Consider the following 20,016-nt stretch of genomic DNA (forward strand, 5'->3'; position numbering starts at 1 on the left):
CTGTCACAAACTGAATGCTGTAGCTCATTGCTTTCATATAGTGTGAATGAAAAAAAAAAGAAATAATAACATTGAATTTCAGAATTGTCAAAATCCAGTCATGAATCTAATCTTGGAGCCATTTTAACCACTCATCAAGGGATCTTACGGGATAAACATCAACAGAGATAATTAGTGAAACAGTAGAGAAATTAAAATGTAGCATACTGAATGTATCATCAGGATGCAGCTGTTTCAAAAGAAACAACAATGTTTTTAGATGTAGCAAAACTTCTAAGCAATTTGTAAAGGCTTAATTCAAGCTTTCCTGGCTTGAACTCAACCCTAGGTTCTTACTTGTTTCAGAAATACACCAGTAAAGATGTAAGAGATTATTTCAGAAACTAGCTTTGCAGCAAAGTCAATAAAAACAAGAGCCCAGATATGAAACACTATTTCAGCCACATATTTTATGGTGGAGATGTATTAGAAGGACTACAGACACCTTTTTGTGCAGGCAAAATACTGTCTTAGCTTCCAAGGATTTTGGAGATATGTAGTTTTCCTCTCTGTCCACACCTATAAGACATCTGTCATGCCATGGAAAAGAAACACAACACAACACAAAGAAACCCTCAGAGCCCCAAACAGCAAACCTCAGGAGTCACACAGGTCATACAAAAACTGTGAGAAGAGAGGTTATGGATTAGTTTGGGACTGGCAGGAGACAGCTCCAATCCAGGCTGCTGAATGCAGGGCAGCTGGCAATGATGCACTTTAGAGGAGAGATGCTTCTCTCTTCTCTGAAATCTCACTCCTGCCTGACATTTCCCACAAGCAGTTTCTTGACTTGTCCTCATCATCACAGTACCACAAACTGAAAGTGATAAATCACTGATCACAGCTGCCTGAGCAGAGCACATCACGGTGCTCTGGCTGGCTCTGGCAGAAAAAACGGGGGTGACTTTCTTTTCCAGGTACTGGGAGTATCTGTTACTAACACTATGATTTTGCAGTTTGTTAATTTGTGTTTATATCCAAGAAGGTAGCCTATGATCAATATAAAATCATGAACTAGAGTAAACGCATGAAATAAAGTTAAAGAATATTTTGTCTGAAAATAATTTAGATTGAGACATTCCATCTGTGGCTGTAGGTGACAGTGAGACAGAGGAGCCTAACAAGAGGTTTAAAAAAAAACCAAAAGAAAACCAAACAAGCAAACAAAAAATTCACATCTTACACATCTTAGTTTAGCAGTGAAGAATCTGTTTTTGCATTATGTTTGAGGAGTCACACTGAGCTTCCCAATCCCACATCAGGCAGCACACAGCAGTCTTTATCAAAGAGACTATTCGTTCAGTTTAAGGCAAGAAACTATTGGAGCTCTGGCTCTTATTTGAACTAATTTCCATTTAGATATTTGACTAATTTCTTGATTAAAGAAGGATCTCTTTTAACTGCTTGCATTAAAGTTCCACAATTCAACAAAAATAACATGAAACTTCACAGAATAACTTTATAAAAAGTACTTCTTGTCTTCAGTATATACTCTCAGTTAGTTGGAATAGATGACATAGAACAATAGTAGATGCAGTAGGGAACATTTACCAAAAAAAATTTTAAAAAACCTGTATTAATATTCCCCCAAAATTGTGCTATTCAATATGAGAATAGTTACTCTATTCTTCTTGTATTAAATATGATGTGTAATGTCACTGTGTCCTTTTTTGTTTATATTTCTCAACGGGCTAACAGCTGAATACTGAAAGATTTGTTCATGTGGAAAAATAATATCCAAAGCACAAAATTAGGAATCTGAAATAAAAATATCATATACTGTTATAAATTTTCTACACCAAAAGGTCTTAAACAAAGTAAGAACACCTACCATCAAAATATGTGCATTAAAATTCTAGGCATGTATTAAGAGAGATCCAGATGGGTAGAAGCAGTTGAGAAATATAATGCAGTAGCTGTGTTGTCTCTGAGGAGGGGTGAAGGTCTTCATACAGTCTCTGACAATAGATGGTGTACCTGCATTTCTTTTCAGATTTCTCTCCTTGTCAAAACCACCAAATGCAAAGAATGTTCCATGAGGAATACCAGAACACCCACTGAGACTAACTTATTAAATGTTTCCCATTAGTAACTAGTTTTCTGTAACTTTAATCAGAAAAGTTACATTTACTTTCAGTGTAATAATCAAGCTAACTCATTCTTTTTTTCCCTGAGAGTGTTGTTTTGACCTATTAGCATGATCAGAGAAAAAAATATGCTGGTATTCTATTTGGTTTACAGCACCTTATTCTACAGGAAAATATGCATCATCTGCAAAAGATGTTAGCACAACACTGGAATGTAGAGTAAAAATAGCTGAAAGTGTTTGCAGCATGTGATTTGATAAATTAAATTTTTTTCTTAGCGTGGATGGTACTGATATCTTGCAAGGTTTTTGGTAACACATTGTTCCCACCCTGTACAGCAAGGTCTGCTAACCACCGACCCGCAGAAAGTTCTGTCTCCACTGGCTCCTCAGCCAGTAGTTTTGGCAGTGGATACAGCATGGATAGCGAAGGCAGCAGCAGTGCCACAGGAGAAAATAACCTATTTCCCATCCCAAGAATGTAAGGCTTTTCCTTTATTCTACTATATCCTCCATATAGCCCTTTCACTTGCCACTTGTCCTCTTGCATAGTTTCCTCTGCAGACAAGTCAGGCTGGGTAATAGCAGATACTGGGAGAATTTCTCAGAGCTCACACTTCCATGCTCCTTGCTGAGCACTGAATTTTTAATAAGCAACCAAACCTCTGCCTCAACATCATGAATTTGTTTCTGTCACACGAGAGGCGTTAGTCTCAGCTTCTGATGAAAATGTGTAGAGGTGGTTTGGGTTGTGTTTTAAAAGTAAAACTTTTGTAGGGCTGAGAGTGCTTAGCATGTTTTCAGATTGATTTCCTTCTAGAAAAAAAGTGTTGCTAGTGAAACTGAAATTCACATTCGGGATACAGCCCAGCTTTTCCCAAGTTTTGAGGACAGAGTCCCTATTGGAATTATCAAGCTACTTTCAGTGCAATAATCCTATAAAAATATTTTAATTTCTTTTACCCAATTAATTGCTCCACAGAGAAAAGTTTTACCAGGATTTTTTCCCCTCACCTTTGGCAGCATTCACCTTCATTTAGAAATTTCATTTATATTTCTTCATAGGGTAATTTCTCCCTATCAATGTAATGTTTCTGGCCTGAAAATTTTACAAATTGATTGTTCACAAAATATTGTTGGTCACTGTTCAGTGTATGCAATACTTGTTCTATGTTTTCCTCTATGACACAAGTTTTTGCTTTTCCCTAAAAGTCCTGAATTATTAGTCACAAGAACTTGACATTATCTTTGTTAAAAAGCTTGAGTGAGGAAAACATTAATTCTCTAGTACTGACATTTTAAAATATTCATAATTTTCTAAAATAAAGCCCACTAGACCAGATTGCTCAAAGCCCCATCCAACCTGCCCTTGGACACTTCCAGGGAGAGGGCAGCCACAGCTTCCTTGGGCATCCTGTTCCAGTGTCTAACCACCATTTCTGGAAAGCAGGAAAAAGTATCCATGCCTTTAGTTTTTTTCTTATAGTAATCTGCTCTCATTAATTTTACTAAATAGGATATAACCAGCCCTCTAATTTTCTGTTAGGGACCAGACTATATGTTATTATGGCATTTTAAAAGTAAATATTTTATATGCTGGTATTTATATTTGTAATATGTTCTATTAAACATTACATCAGAAAAGGGGGAAAGAATATCTTTCAGTTAGAATTTAATTTAAAATCACTTTAAAAACTGACATTCTATACTAATGTTTTAGTTCATTGTGAACTGGGACAGTTTCTGTTGCTACTGTGAAATGTGAAGTGGCACAGAACAGCACTAACCCTTTAACCCCAGACTAATCACATGCATCTGAAGATATTGCCTTCTCTATCACAGCATTTCAGAGTCTTAAGGGAGAAAAGCAAATAGAAGCACAAACATAGCATAGTAGCAGATATGATTTTGGGAGTGACTGTAATCATGCCGTAGAGCTTCCAACAAGCATGTTTAAAATATAGCTTGTATTCTGCCTAGCTTCCACTGCCGAAAAATCTAGATTGTAATAGAGGTTGTTTATACAGTCAGTGGAGAAAAAGAAGAATGTCCAGAGCATGATTTATTCCACTTACCTTACTTTGAGATGAAATATAAGTCTAGGAACTGGATTGTTGTTCTTATGTACTGTAAAAGGAATCATTAAAAGAAGATAGGGACCACAATCGTGCCTTACCTTTGAAGTAACAATACTGTAGACCAAATACCAGTTTTGTGATACCTTCTTATGTTTTTTACTCTTCACTATAACAGGATAAACTGAGGATAGAATCTATGTAGGATGATTCAGAACCCTAGGCTGATGGGGGCAGGTACCAGATAGCACCAGATGGCCCTACTCTACAAGAATGTACAGGCTTAGGGAGATGCAATTGCAGTTGCCTCCAAAATAGAAAAAAATAACCTTAAGCGAGCTGTCCAAATAGCAATAAATCTATGGTCCACTTTATTTTCAGTAGATTAAGTATATATATATATAATATACATGCACATACACAGGAGTTTGTTTGTTTGGTGTATCATTTTCTTACCTCCCATCTCTTTATGATCTTATTGACAACTTCCACCATATCTTTTTTTAACAGAGGGAAGATGAGCCAGAATGGACAAGAACCATTAAAGCAGTCAGGAGTAGGATTAACCGATGCAGAAGGTAAAAAGAAATACAAACAACACTAAAGTGGTATCACATGTTTATAGAAAAAATAAGTTTTTTTCATTTTCTTGTTGTGCTATGAAGACTAGCTTATGTTCTCTTTGTATTATAGATTAATATTCTGAATTTAATTTACTCTGAGGGCCCCTTTCACATAGCACCAATGTAATGAGTCTTCAGTTTAAATGAGAACAGTGTCTTACCTGTGTATTTAAAGTAATTAAGTAGTTAGATTGCAATGAATAATATCTGTCTTTCAATGTTCATTGCTTTTCATAGTATTGTAACAAAAAATATGAAGTATGGAGCTCAATACCCATCAAATCAAAAGAAGATGTCCACTGGCTGTCTGGCTCTATTTTTATAACATTTCAGAGTATTTACTTCATAAAGCAATTATGAATTTTGGTGTGTATAGAAAAGAGTAAGCTTGAATAAAAATATTAGCTGAACATCAAGCTTGACTACTGCACTTTAGACTATAGTGAAACTCTTATCAAATTGGGAAGTCCTGAGTGAATTTTTTTTTGGTGTGAATGTGGTGCTGCTAAAGGGAGACATTGTAATATTGGAGCTGGAAAGAGCCTGATGGAATGGCTGCCAAAGTTTCCTGAGCAATGTGATTATCTCTTTCATATGTAATAATGAACATTTGCATGAAAATTGAGTGTTTTGTATTGAAAAATGTTAGGAAAATTCCATTTCCCTTGGAATAAGAGGTGTTTTCTTTCAAGTGTATGTTAACCTCAAATATAATATATCAGGACCTTCATTTTATCATTAAAGTAATACTTTTAAAATTTAAATGCATTTCAATGCCACTTTGCAGGTTTAATTAGATCATAAATTGAAATTCATGCACACAATTGAAGTTAACTTCATGTTAAGTTCAGACTCAAAAAATCAACATTTCTCACACTTATGCCATCTGTATACATGGTGAAATAATTTGTGTTGCTATATTTGAGATAAAGTGGCTTAATGTTCCACAGATTTGAAGAAATCAAATTATAATTTGAAGGTAGAACTTCAAAAAAGTGTCTTTTCCAAAGCAAGAAACCTTAAACGTGTATATGCATTCAACTACACTTCTAGTACATAGTACACATCATAGAGAAATCCAAATTCAGTTGCTTATCAAACTTCGGTTTGTTCAGCTATACTTTTAGGTATTTGAGAAACAAACTATTTTTTTAAAGAGAAATGGTGGGATGAAAATGGGAAATCAGGAATTTTCCATTTTTACTTTGTGTGTTTTATACAGAATGGTAATTGTAAAAAAAAAAAAAAAAAAAGCTTTTCATCATTTGTTCATCATAAAGTACCCCTTAGGTAATGTCCTGGGTCATAAATTTCAGAACATACAAATACAAAATGTCTTGATTTCATGTTTGTACCATTCAAAAAAATAAAAAATACAACCAAACTCAACCAAAAACCACATTTTGAAACATTCTAAAAGATGTGTATATAGCTAAACTTCCTTTTCCAGTCAAAGTCATGTTTCTGCTCATCCTCAAAATCTGCAAATAAGAGCTGCGATTCCCTAATTTTCACTTATGATGCAATTCACCTCTACCAACTTGAACAGTTAGTAAGAATTACACCTCTGAGTCTGATAGAGTGAATGATTCTTACTGAGTGTTGTTTCTCCCCACTGAGAGAAGCTGGGCAGCCAGCCTAGCTTTGAATGTCTGATTTCTAGCTGACTAAGATGGGAAAGATCAATCTCAAATGATACATTAAATAAAAGCTGAAAAACAATTCAAGAACATTTCCATTTCAGCCTGTAAATATAATTATCTTACAGGGATGTAGTTAAGAATTTAAAGAGAACTCAAGATTCTATAATTAACTGAGAATTGAGTTACAGATTTATTGTGGCATTATTTTTGTAGATGAAAAAAAGTGAATGAAAATTTTTCAGTCTTAAAGATCAAACGATATCTTTTCTCTAGTTCACTTACCTGTGTGTGGACAAAATGAGCTTTGCATTTGATTAGAAGCAAATATCCATTCCCATTTTTCATTAATTTGTAGAGGGCTCCCATAGTTGACATTTGTATTCTCATTTGCAAACACAAATTTAGTGTTATGATTAGCATGTTTTAATATTAATACTATTTTTATATATCCAAATATTCTTAATGGATAATTTCTGTGGACAGTTAACTGCAGATTACTCTCTTTAAAACTATGCAGAGTACATCCAGTTGCTTAAACAGATCTGCAGATCTACTGTACTTGAAAAGTTTTGGTCATCTAAGTCATCCACACAGGCCTGGCAATATGGCAGGGGGCTTATAGTAACAAGATCTTTAAGACGAGTAGCTGGAGGCAGAGGAAGGTAGGACTCACAAATGGCAATGAGAACTGATTTCTAGGCAGGTGAATCAACAAATTCATCATGTTCAGCTCACAGGGTATGACATAAAAATTTAGGCATGTGCATAAGTGGAATCACCAGGGAAAAATATGCTCCTTTTGTATCTGTTTACCCTCTTGAGAAACGTGCTATATGTTCCATTTGGAATAGTTTTTGTGCTATTAAGATGTGAAATTATAACTAAGTATTGGAAATCAGTAATATTTACTTTGCTGACACAACTGAATGGTCAATATAAACAACTGAGTATTGCTATGATCATCTTTGTTTCTCTGAAGTGATTATCCGGTCACATTCTGTATTTTCATCTCTACTTAATAATATAAAAAAATTCGGTTTTGCTCTTGGACATGGTGTTACAGTTATTTTTATGATATGCATTGTTGCATGCTATCTTACACTGGACATTCTGCCCTGAGCAGATGAAGTGATCTTCTTAAACTTCAGTAAAATTTAAGATGCATATTGTGGTCCTCATTGAGTTATGCAAACTGATTTCTCCATTTGTTTTAAAAAGTGCAATCCCTTTTGTTTAATGATTTCCTATGACATGCTGTGGAATAGAGACAAAAAATCCCATTGCTTTCCATGTAAGGACTGAAACTAATAATTAAAAGCACATGATTAATATCTTGATTCAGTTGTAGATCATGATTGGTCTATTACCAATTACCCAACTAAGAAAAATATGGGGAAAATTATTTTTGTATAATTAAAAAGTGTGAAGAAGAATGATATGCCAGTATTAGTAGCACTTAAATTGAAATAATTTACTAAAGGGAATTTTAGCATCTCCTTTTTCTGAAAATGTTTTATACATGCAAAATATCATTCCTCTAGTATTATGTAGACTTTGAGATTCAACTCAAATGAAGGCTTTTTTAGGAAAGATGTACATGTTGATAGGCATGGCTAGGCTTCACTCATTCAGTGAGAGTCACAGTGGTTCTGTCATCCTCTGTGCTTGGCCTGGTTGTCAGCATTTTCAGCCAGAAAATTGTAAACTTTTTATAGGAACAGAGTGGCTCACCAATCACATCTTCCAAAAGAAAGGATTTTTTTTACTTTAAAATAAAACATTTCCATGCAGTCTCTGTCCTGAATTACAAAACCTTCTCTGCACAGTCCTGACATGGCTCAGAGGTTCTCTTTCTAACATTTCCAGTGGTCCTTTGAATTCAGTAAATCAAAGTTCTGTAAGAAACTCTCTCTCTGTATATTCCAGAAGGAAGAGATATGCACTACTGAAAAATATGATGATGCACACATACTTACTGGACTTCTACAAGTTGATATCCTAGTGATATGAAGCCAATGTTCAGATAACTTTTAATGAACGCTTCCATGGTTTTCCTTTATTGTATGCTGTGCATTTGCCTGAGTTATAGGTTAAAAAAATAAATAAAGTAAAAATTACCAAACAAAAACTAAGCTCTGTTATAACACCACACTTTACAGGCAAATTTCATTTATTCAGAGTAGTCTAAGCTAAAAACATCCTCTTGTTTTTTTCCTTAATTTTTGAAATTTGTGATTCATCAATATGAACTATAAACCAAGATATTATATCTTAACAATTTAATTGCTTAACTTTATATTTCACTAATTAAGACAGGATGGTCATTATTTATGAGAAAAATGGTTGAAATACTACAAAAATCATAAAACAGGCTAGGTGGTCATTCTACTGGCATTTAGGACAAAAGGTGCATGACTTCTGAAAATAAGTGACTGACAATCATTTGGCTTGTAGATTTTCCTTTATAGCTTTTCTTTTATAGTTCCAGTGAAATCTGTATCCATCATGCCTGCACAGAAAGACTGTAGTAAATTATTGCACAACTGTATCATATTTTCTCATGAAGGAATGCCCAGGAGTAGCATGTGGATTAGCTCTTTCAAGTAAAACAAGGTATGAAAAAAACTGCTGCAGAGTCACAACTGAGCATTGCCACATTCTTTGAAGTAATCAAAGCTGGGAGAAAAAAGAATTCCTTTTGCTTGCTGTTTAGTTAGACTATAGAAATTCTGTTTAAGGCAAGGGACGCACTGTGGTATGACTGAGGAAAGACTAAGGGCTTGCTGTGTTGCTTAAATAAACTTGCAGCATTGACTACTTAAAAAATTTAGCATTTTGATTTTTTTAACTTCAGAGGTTGAAATATGAAAACTGTAGTATTAGTCTTTATGAGTATATTCACAGAGAAATGGTCTTAATATTGGACCTTCAACCAAAAAGTTATAAGTAAGAAGAGAACAAAGACAGATGAAGGATATTATTAAGGACTAATCCTTAAAACAGTAACTGAGATTTTTGCCTGTGCCCAAAGCTGTACTTTGATGTCTTGGTTGACCAGGCTGAAAATATGGGCTTTGCTGCAAATTAGAAAGTTTTCTTAAAGTTGTCTGTATCATTTCACAAGAAAAAAAAATCAAAAGAAAAAAAAAGGGTGAACAGATTAAAATATGATACTTAATATTCATTAAGAAAGTTATAATAAGAATTTAAGTTGGTGGATTAAAATTGAGGTGAATTTTATTGCTCTTGCACAAGCAATGGTGACTTTGAATAAAAACGCCGAGACTGGGAAAAATGTAGGACAGAGATAAGGTTAAATAATAAATTTATTTGACTTTGGGATCATCTGAGACTTTCCTTCTTTCATAATCAAGTCTCATTTATATCTCTATCTACTAGGAGGGAATTTCTATGAAAAAAAATTCATCTTATGTCACCTGATATGAATAGCAGAATGACATATGTCGCCATTTTTTCCCTCACAAGCATTTTTGTCATTAACTTCTCTTAAACATCAACAGAAAAAAAAATCAGAAAGGAAGAAAGCATAAAAATATTTATGGGTCCTTACACAGAGGTGTGTAAGAGAAACAAGATGATAAAACATCCTGTTGCTTGTAGTTTGGAATAAGTTCTTTGATTTTTAATTGACAAGTACTTTAATGTGATAAAGACACTCTAAGAGAGATCTTCTGGGTTTGGACAAGAGGGATTTGCATGAATTTCCATTCTGGAGAATTTTTGGGAGGCTTTTGCTTGGGAATATCTCTCTTGGAAGGAAAGAGGCAAAGGTACCCTCAGCCACCTCAGCAGCCCTTGCATACCAGGGGGCTCCAGGAAAAAAGTCAGCCAACCAGTTATTCTCCTGAATAGCTGCTAGCTATAGGCAGCAGATAGTCTCTGGTGTGCCTCTTCATTATGAGACTACATCCTCACTTTCTGTAGGGACCGGCATACCATTGCCTCAGACTAGTGCTACAAAGTATACCAGCACCTAGATTATTTGCTGTAATCTTCCCCTACAGGTGTCTAAATCTTCTCATGGACTATATGATGCACCTATTAGGCATTTAGGTGTTATAAATATACCCTTAACTTCCTTTGGTATGAGGGGAATTCTCTACTAATCTCTAATAATTTATTTTTTTATGATTAAGCCTTTTTTGCTTTTCTTGGTCAGTAATCAGAAAATTATACTAGATTACTTCTTGCAGAAGGCTTAACTATTTGTTACTATATTTGTTACCATAACTCAAAGATGGGGAATACATTACTTGAGATCAGCCCTGCAGAGAAGGACTTGGGGGTACTGGTGGATAGGAAACTGGACAGAAGCCGGCAACATGTGTTCTCAGCCCAGAAAGCCAAGCATATCCTGGGCTGCATCAAAAGAGGAGTGGCCAACAGGTCAAGGGAAGTGATTCTTCCCCTCTACTCCCCTCTGGTAGAGACCCCATCTGGAGCAGTGTCCAGTTCTGGAGATCTCACTGCAGAAAAGACGTGGAACTGCTGGAGTGAGTACAGAGGGAGGGCATAAAAATGATCAGTGAAAGGATCTAGTGAAAGATGTCCCTGTTCATGGCAGGGGAGTTGGTCTAGATGGTCTTTAAAGGTCCCTTTCAGCTCATATAATTCTATGATCCTATGATATTAAATAGGTAACAAGGATTATTGAAAGCTTCAATAAAAAAATGCAAATACTCCCTTACTGTGTGAGTGGTATTCAAGGAATAGTTGTCCATACAAGTAAAAATATTTTAAAGTTATAAAACAAACACTTTTATCCCTTGATAGTAGTTTCTTCTGTACCTTTGACAAGGAGTTTCGAGCATGAATGTCTCAATTACTTCACCCATCACTTTGTCTTCAACAGATCTGTTCAGTGCCTCTGTGCCATGAAAATTCCACTTTCTTTCAGTTTCTTATCTTTGTCTTGAGCTTTGATTACTGAAGAAATATAGATTGTCACATGTATAGTATTGGGTAGTAAAGAGTCTGAGTTTTCCCAGGAAAATTGAAAGCATCATTATATATCATACAACCTCTCATTTCTGTGTTTATGTCAGGAAGTGAATGAATAGACAGATAAATTGTGAATCCACACACCCAAGGTTACTAGTAAGAGTTTTCTCCAATTAACCTACAAATCATACACTAAGTATTTATTTAGCTAAAATGAACTTCATCTTCCAGAGAGAAAATTCCTACCTCCTATAACGTAGTCCCTGACTTGTAGCACACTAGCAGGATATAGATGAGAAATAAATGACCGAGTCAGAACCAGTTGCTTTCCCAATAACAGAGAATTTAAGTTATTTTGGAATGGTTCCATGCTTTCTTTGGACTAAGGTTCAGTTCAATTCTTTTCAAGGCCTTTTTAGACTGGTGTCTGAAAGACTGATGGGAACACCATCTATTTTGTTCTTGCACACATGTCAAATAATATCCTTGCTGTTTGCCTTCCCAATAACACAAATGTCTCACGAGTAATGAATCTTTAATCCTAATATAATCTAAAATGTAAGAACCTGAAAAAAAAAGCCTGGACTTTAAAGTATTTTTTATGAATCAATAAAATCTTGTACTAAGTACAAGACTTGAATTGATTGTTATGGGTACCAATACATGGATTTAAAGAGAAATCCAGCTAATCTGAAATGTTACTAGTACTGACTTGACAGAGGTTGAGCTGCATTTTTTGGTTTTAAGTTCACATCCAGTATTTTGTAGCAAAAGAAATCGCTGCACACAGTCAGTGTCTTTCCTAAAAAGCATTATGAGCCTATTGATCTCTTTTCTAAAACATATTTTTACCAGCCATAATATCGTCTTATTGCCATTCTGATTTGCATGTTGATGAGGTCAGTCTGTAAAACAAAATAATACTGAATAAAATGTGATATTAAGCCAATAAGAGATCTAACTGAAGAAAAAATCACTGCCAGACTTCTCTACTATCTCTATAAATAAAGAGCCTAAAATTCAGCCTGGCATTCTTTAAACTGTCTTTAATATAAAATCACAGCCTTGCTTTCTGCTGTCAGGTTCTACCAAAGGTCTACCTGCTAATACTCCTGACAGTGTAAGATTAACCCATGCCAACTAAGTTTAAAGCAGGAAATACCAGCAAGGCTGATTTTTTGCATGAGTAGTTCCTTCAATACAGATATAAAAAGGGACACAAGGGAATAGAAAATAAATAAGGAAAGCACTTGCAGCTAGGCTTTCACATGTTGGTCCTCTCAAAGTGCACCTCCTTTATTTTTGGGAATGCTAATCTTAAATTAAAAACTGAAAAGATCTTTCTGTCATAAGGGATCCTTAAGCAATGAATGAAATTTGCACAGTGACAATAGTCTTTATCTTTTATCCCCTTTATTTTTTAAAGCTGTCTATATTATTTTCTGCATGATCCCTCAAGCTAGGAACAGCCATAACACTAATACCTAAATACTACATTTTTTTGAAAAAGTGATTCAAGATGAACAACAGCAGAACTGTAAATCTAAGAATGAGGCTTACAACTTCCTTTCTGAATTCTGGGAAATACTTCTTGTTTCTATTGCTGATTAGCCCAGTACTCTGTGCCAGCCTGGCTCACCTGGCTCTCCAGTAATAATTGGAACAATTAGTTCTGCCTTCCTGAGGTATTTGCCAGTATAATCCAGCTGGTTTTCCTAAAAAGAAGAAGAAATAATTTACATAAGAATGAAGACTTCAGACAGAGATTGAAACAGCAGAAAAAAAGAACAAGATAATCTTCTATATTCTTCTATCCACATCACAAACAATATGCTCTATATAGTTACATCCTGTTCCTGAATTGATGGTATAAAGTGTCATTAAAAGGGAAGTAAATAAACCAAGGAGCATGACTGTAATTAATTGGTGGCTGTTGAGCAGCTTTTGTCACTCCTATATGAACTGGGACTGGATAGCTATTAGCCATTAAATAATGTGGCAAAAAAATTCAAAAAACTTGCTATTTTTTTCTGAAGCTTTCATTAAAGTCTGCTTTTGCCATGAGATCTGTAGAAAATTAATAAATATTAAGAAGACAAACAAGCAGAAAGAAAAACAGAAAAAACTGAAAGCACATGAATTGCATCTTGAAAGCAAAATATCACCCTTTGATATGAGGCTTCAGTAATCACCTGGAAAGGTAATTTCTTGCCAGTTGTTCTTAATCACTTCTATTGGCCTAGCTCTTAAATGCATTTCCACCAATAGAAAGTTGTACGGCATGTTTTTCTGCTGGCTCCTTGGAGGTCTAATGGGCTGGAGATCAGAGTGGTAGTAATTGTACAAAAACAATCTAACAAAGCCACCTGATTTTGGTTTTGGAAAAAAACCCAAAAAGTTTGAGTATAATTCTGTCTCTTTAGAAATATATGAAGGAAATGTGTTTTGATAACAACTGGCACATTTAGTACAGCTACCAGTTGATAGAAGAAGACCTTCAACACTGGAAAGCAAACCAGGGGGTCTCCCCCCAGCAAATGGGAATAAAGGTGAAGATTCTGGAATGTGTGGTAACTGGACCTGAACCTTGTCTGGTGTGAGTCTGAAGAAGGGCTGCTTCACCTAGTGAGTAATTTTAAACAACTATGAAACAGAATCACTTTTGATGATTGGTGTTCTTTTAGAATCTGCAAAAGTCAGGTTGAAGCAATGACATGCTAGAAGGTGAATTGCTAAATCCTAATTAAATTTACCTCTGTGATGGGAATAATATTAAAGGATACAGAGTAGAGTTTTTAAAGGTCATCTTCCTAGGTAATTCAGGTGATCATCTCCATTTAGCAGTGTGATTAGGACTGGAATTTTGTGCCTACTCCAGGAAAAAAGTAAGTAAAATAGATCTCGTATAACATTTAGTGCTCAAGTATATATGAGCTATTATCTAGCAAGAATGGGGTTGAGAGGATATCAAGAAGTCATGCCATTGCTTCAAAACACAATGTTTTTCCTAAAATACTTTTGAAAATTTGCATCAAAAAATTCTTTGTGGTGATAGAAACTTCACAGCTTCATTAGTCTGTTCTAGTATTTGATTATCCTTAACACTAAAATGTTTTTCCTAACTGCTAGATGAATCTTGTTTGCTGCAATAAATACTCTAGGAGAGAAATAAGAATCCAAAAATCTAAGCTTATTCCATTCACAAACATAACACATTTCATCAAGCATTTCCTAAAAATAGACTATTTCTGAAGTTTCCTACAAAGGATAACACAGCTACAGCTGCTTCTACTGAAGAGTTCTGTGTTAGAGCCCCACTTTTGTTGTATATATTTGAAATGGCAAAAAAATTGGAAAACCATAAACTGTTTCCATACCAAGCAGTCCCTTGTACTTCCTTAATATCGTATAAAAGAAGCTAGTATTGCATTACATGTGTATAGTTTACAAGATTGCTTTTTTATTATATTTTTTGTTAGAGAATTTATAACTTGCTTAGAAAATAAGCTATTATGCTAGCAACTCAGAAAGGAGTTCTTGTAGTATAAACTCCTTAAAACTGGTATTCAAATAGTTATTTTTGGAATGCTGTTTAAATGCAGATGCATCTAGAGCCTCCCAGGTGGGATTACATTACAAGCTAAAATTAAGCTTCAAATGGTATTTATGTCAGGATGTGAGACTGCTCAGGATTAGTGGACTATAGGTTGTATTTCAAGGCAGAAGATTTTGAAAATTAGTGCCTTAAAATGAATATAAAGCTTTCCTATGATAAAACTGCCCAGTTGCTTCTGATTCTCATGGTAGAGATTTTGTTTTCTTATCTGTGGTTAAACATAGTACTTGGCCCCAATTTATTTTCAGAATCGTATGCTTCTCATTAGGGACCATGTCCATTATTTTTTCCTACGACAGAAGCCTTACAGGGGTGCAGCTTTAATGAAATGTGTTATCCATTGCAACAGTATATGAGTAATTTATCTGTTAAGGAAAAGCTTCAGAATGTGTATTTCTCTTAAAGAATCTGTGGCATTTTGTCCTGTGTAGGCATTTGGAATTACTTTAGGCAATTACTTAGTGCTGTGCTTCCATTTTGTATATTATTTATTCTGATACTACTAGCCTATGACTGAGAGAGAATTAAATGGCCAGACTGGTCAAATCTATTGTCAGATACTGCGTAGATAGAGGAGGATGCAGTGTGTACAATTTTATTTACAAAAGGATTCAGGAGATTAGGTCTATCCTATTGTTTTAAATACTCTAAAGTATTTTTCTGCCTCAGTCCAGTTGCTGCTCCAGACACCCAGATTCTTTATCACATCTGTTATTACTGACCAGATACTCCAGTTTCACTGGTATATCTTAACTGAACCCAAGCATTGCTTCTACAGCCCAGGCAGTATTCAGGATTTTCTTCAATGTCAGCTACCTGGAGTGTCAGTCCACTCCCTATTAAACACCAAAAGATTATAATGAAAAATTGCAGTATTTATAGCTTAAGTATTTATATCTATAAGTATTTTAGTTTTCATATCTAAATTTCTGATAGCTGATATCAAATGGGAAGTTCTACCACATGGTCCCTGGGTGTTTATGTGTGTTGATACCATCCATCGCATAGGTCTTTCTTTTCTGAAACTCCCTTTGGGATGCTTTTTTTTACGTTATACTTTCTTTCATAAGTTTTCTTAAAGTTTCTTGTCTGTCACATTGTCTTTACCCTCTGATTGATTGTGATTTGACAAGAACATAACATGACTGAATTTCCATGCACAGACATTCTGACGATTAACTTGGTCAAATACCTGATGTATACATCTGCCTTCATGTTTCACACTCCTATAGTAACTAAGAACATGTATTTTCTAGAAGACTGGGGACATGCTGCCTACAGTAATTAGTAATTTTGTGCAATTTCTTAGGAAAAGGCTTCATATGTAACTTGCATCAATGAGTACACTATGTCTCCTTCTGCTGCTTATCTAATATCTATAGTATTTATTGACCAGCCACCTGATGTCCTTACCTGTACCTGGCTGTTTAATTCTTTTGGAATGTTGCTACATGCTTGAAGGAACTGGATTCTCACTGATCTGAATGCAATTTGACTTAAAAACTACGACCTTCTTACCAGTCTGCTTGTCTTAAGAATTCCTTCTCTCTTGACAAGTAAATGAAAGAAAAGGTTTTCCTTGTTTTTGATAGAGTAACAAACATAAATACCTTAGTTCATTGTTTATACGTTGATTTTAAGGCTATTTGGTGGTTTTCTTTGTTTTAAAGCTCTATGCAGACTCTCTGACTTCACACAGACCCATTTTTCAAACTCTTCTCCATGTTTTAAAAAGGGCCCTACACAGTGTCAACCCTAAACATTTTCCTTCATGCTCAGTGCTTGCTTTTCAAACACTGACAAAGTAAAATTACCTAAGTTCCTGTAAAATTATGCTACAGTTTATTATCATTTGGAGACTACACAGTGTAACAATAGGTTTTTAAGTCTATTTTAAATCTGTAAATAATAGATGGCATCTCCAAAGAAGAAATCTGAGCAGTTTTAGAGAGAAAATGAAAAAAATACGATTATTTTTTTTTTCTCCCTGTTGATGGACATTTTGTGCACAAAAGGAACTTTCATGTCAAGAGGGCAATGGAGCTTGGGAAGCAGAGCCTAGGAGCTGCTTCGTCTGTCTTTAACACCTTACCTAGGTGCTGTTCCATTGAGTAAAGGGGCCACTCCAGATTTATGAATGTATGCAAAGAGAATGAAATATTGAGTCTCACCTTGCCTACAGAAAATGATTTAAGTATGGTCTTCTGAACTGAACATAAAATAAGGATTAGGGGCCTGTTTTTACTCGGGAATACTTGCAAAATCATAGTGTATTGGGGCCTACAAGACAGTTGGCAATGGATATTTTAGACTGTCAGGTAGTGATAGGACTAGGGGGAATGGTTTCAAACTAGAGGAGGATAGATTTAGTTTAGATATTAGGAAGAAGTTCCTCACCATGAGGGTGGTGAGGCACTGGAACCGGTTGCCCAGAGAGGTGGTGGAAGCCCCATCCCTGGAAGCTTTTTAAGCCAGGCTGAACAGGGCCTGGAGCAACCTGATCTAGTGGGAGGTGTCCCTGCCCATGGCAGGGGGTTGGAACTAGATGATCTTAAAGATCCCTTCCAACTCTGAAAATTCTATGAAATAAACTTTTCCAATTTATCTCCAGTGGTAGAAAAAATATATGAATGCATGTTGTTTTCCATCAGAAAACAGCAAAACACATGAGCGAGACAAAGCCAGTCTTCCTAAATTTTGTCATTCTGACAAAGGCCAGTAACTAATGTCACTGTACACTGTGCTTCTTTTCCCAGTCTCTTGGAATTGATTACTTTAAACTTTCTGGTTGCCTGCGGATAGTTTTATGGAGAAGGAGGGAGGATGAAGCGACCATAGCTTCCACATAAGTGTCTCATCATTTTGGATGTGTGCCATGTCACGTTGTAAGAGAAAGACTGCACTGAAATCCCAGATGCATCCAAGTCTAATATGACAAATCAGCCCCCTCTTTATTGGCAGCATCTACTGCCCTCAGGCTACTTGTTCTGAATCAAATTCCAAAATTAAATATTGCAGATTTCCTGTTGAACAAAGCTGAGTAATTTGTTTCGAGTATATTTTTCTGCCACCAGCTAAAGATTCTAAATTGAAGACAGCTTGAAAAATAGATACAATAGGAAGTGATGCAAATCCTGGGAGAAAAGACACACACAAGCTCCAAACACATTCTCTCTTCCCTGCTCCTCTCTGGAATCAACTGAATAAATAAAGCTATATTTAAAACATTGACCAAAAGAAATACATATTCTGGTTTCTGCTATAATTTTAAGCAGAAAATTATTTCTTAGGAACACTGTCTCCTCTGGTTATATGTTAAATGCAAAGAGGACAGATTTTTTGGATGCACCTTGTGAATTTATCTAAATTATTATTGTCTTTGAATAAACCATGATTATATTATAGCAGGTATTTTCACAATAAAGACCAATGTAAACAAATTTCTCAGTATAGATTTCTTCAAAAAATTACAAATTTTGATGAAATTATAAAATCTATATTAAAAAAGATGCTAAAAAAAATTAGGAAAGGATACATAAAATTGACATCCTTTTTCCTTAGTTTCTTAATGAAGGATTTGAGTGAATAATCTGATTTTTATAATGTAGTTTGCCATTACAAAATGAGGATTTCAGTATATTCTCAGCTGCCTGAAATTCTTTGAAAATACTTGTTGGGAAGACTTATGTAATTATCTTTTATGATAGTACTATGTTACCCTTGATAGTAGAGGAATTTCAAGGTTTCTGCATCATTTTGTTAAGACTTCAGTTAGTAACTGAAGTCAGTGATTGTATCTGAAAAATTTAGATAATGTACACTTTGTGCATTGTTTCCTTCCATCTGTCCTACATGTTAGCTTTTCAGTCTCAAATCAATATTTGAAATGACATTCAACTCATTACAATAAGACAGTGAGACATGCATCACTTCAGTGGTACTGGCACCCACCTGAAATGCTCCTCTCCCTCTGTATGTCATAACCAATGATGGATCCTTTAGACAGAGCTGGACCACATCTGGAAAAGCAATATTTATATCAAAGACCATGGTAATTCTATTTTCAAGCAAATAGCTTTTAGCCTTATGTAATATAGAGGTAGGTGCCTCAGAACAAATTGCTTTCATCTACTGATTTGTTCCTGTTCCACCAAATTAGTGCTATATAGACACAGTAAGAGATAATTAAGCAAACACCAAAGCAGGAGCCTAAGGACTTGGTTCAACACTTGTAACTTTTGAAAACCCAGTTTTCTATTGATTTTTAAAATTGTGATATGTTTATATATATATATATTTATATATATTTGCATACTGCTTTTTCATTATCTCCTGTGATCAGTTTGAGAAAAGTCCTTTGTGCCCAAGACAAAATAAAAAAAATAAATGTGTCAGCTTCCATATTATACAACAAATCAAACAAGAAAGATGCACAATTTATCTCTTTCTACCACATTGCAGTGAGGAAAGATCTCTAATAAAGATTTTTTCTGGTCCTTTGGAGGAGTAAATAAGTAAAACACACGAAGTCCCACAGTGTTTTGGTAGTTCTTCCCGTTTAATCTTTTCACTCATTTTTTTTGTTCATCCTATGTTGCCCATTTTATGTGAATTGATCTATAAGAAGGTGTTGTCTAGTGTTTTTTATATATTCATCTTGAAACGTATATTAAAGCTTGAAAGATCTTGTCAAGTTATGTTGCAGACAATCAGGATTCTTTGAATTTTTTTTTCCTCTTACTGTATGAACTGAATTAAGCAACTTCTCGATATATACATAGCTATTAATAAAATTATATTTAACTCATCCTTTCATAAAGCTGTAGAATTCAAGCGCTGAATTTAACAGGATGGTTTGCCCCCAGTGAATTAATGCAAGTTTTGCCACTGGGAATCTGAGTTTCTCATAATGCCTTTTGAGTTCTGCAATAAATTTTGAAACAAACTACCATATTTCATTGCATCATGCAGG

General features: G+C 35.0%; 1 protein-coding gene across 1 annotated transcript in view; it reads left to right on the plus strand.

The window, feature by feature from the left end:
* Positions 1-20,016, plus strand: part of PCLO (piccolo presynaptic cytomatrix protein) — a 281,990-nt gene that overhangs the window by 239,819 nt on the left and 22,155 nt on the right. The window contains exons 21-22 of the mRNA XM_030467444.1: positions 2,465-2,606; positions 4,711-4,778. Coding sequence (XP_030323304.1) covers positions 2,465-2,606; positions 4,711-4,778 — 210 coding nt within the window. The remainder of the gene's footprint in view (positions 1-2,464; positions 2,607-4,710; positions 4,779-20,016) is intronic.

The sequence above is a fragment of the Calypte anna genome, chromosome 1 (genome assembly GCF_003957555.1).
Source record: "Calypte anna isolate BGI_N300 chromosome 1, bCalAnn1_v1.p, whole genome shotgun sequence".
NCBI classification, from domain to species: Eukaryota; Metazoa; Chordata; class Aves; order Apodiformes; family Trochilidae; genus Calypte; species Calypte anna.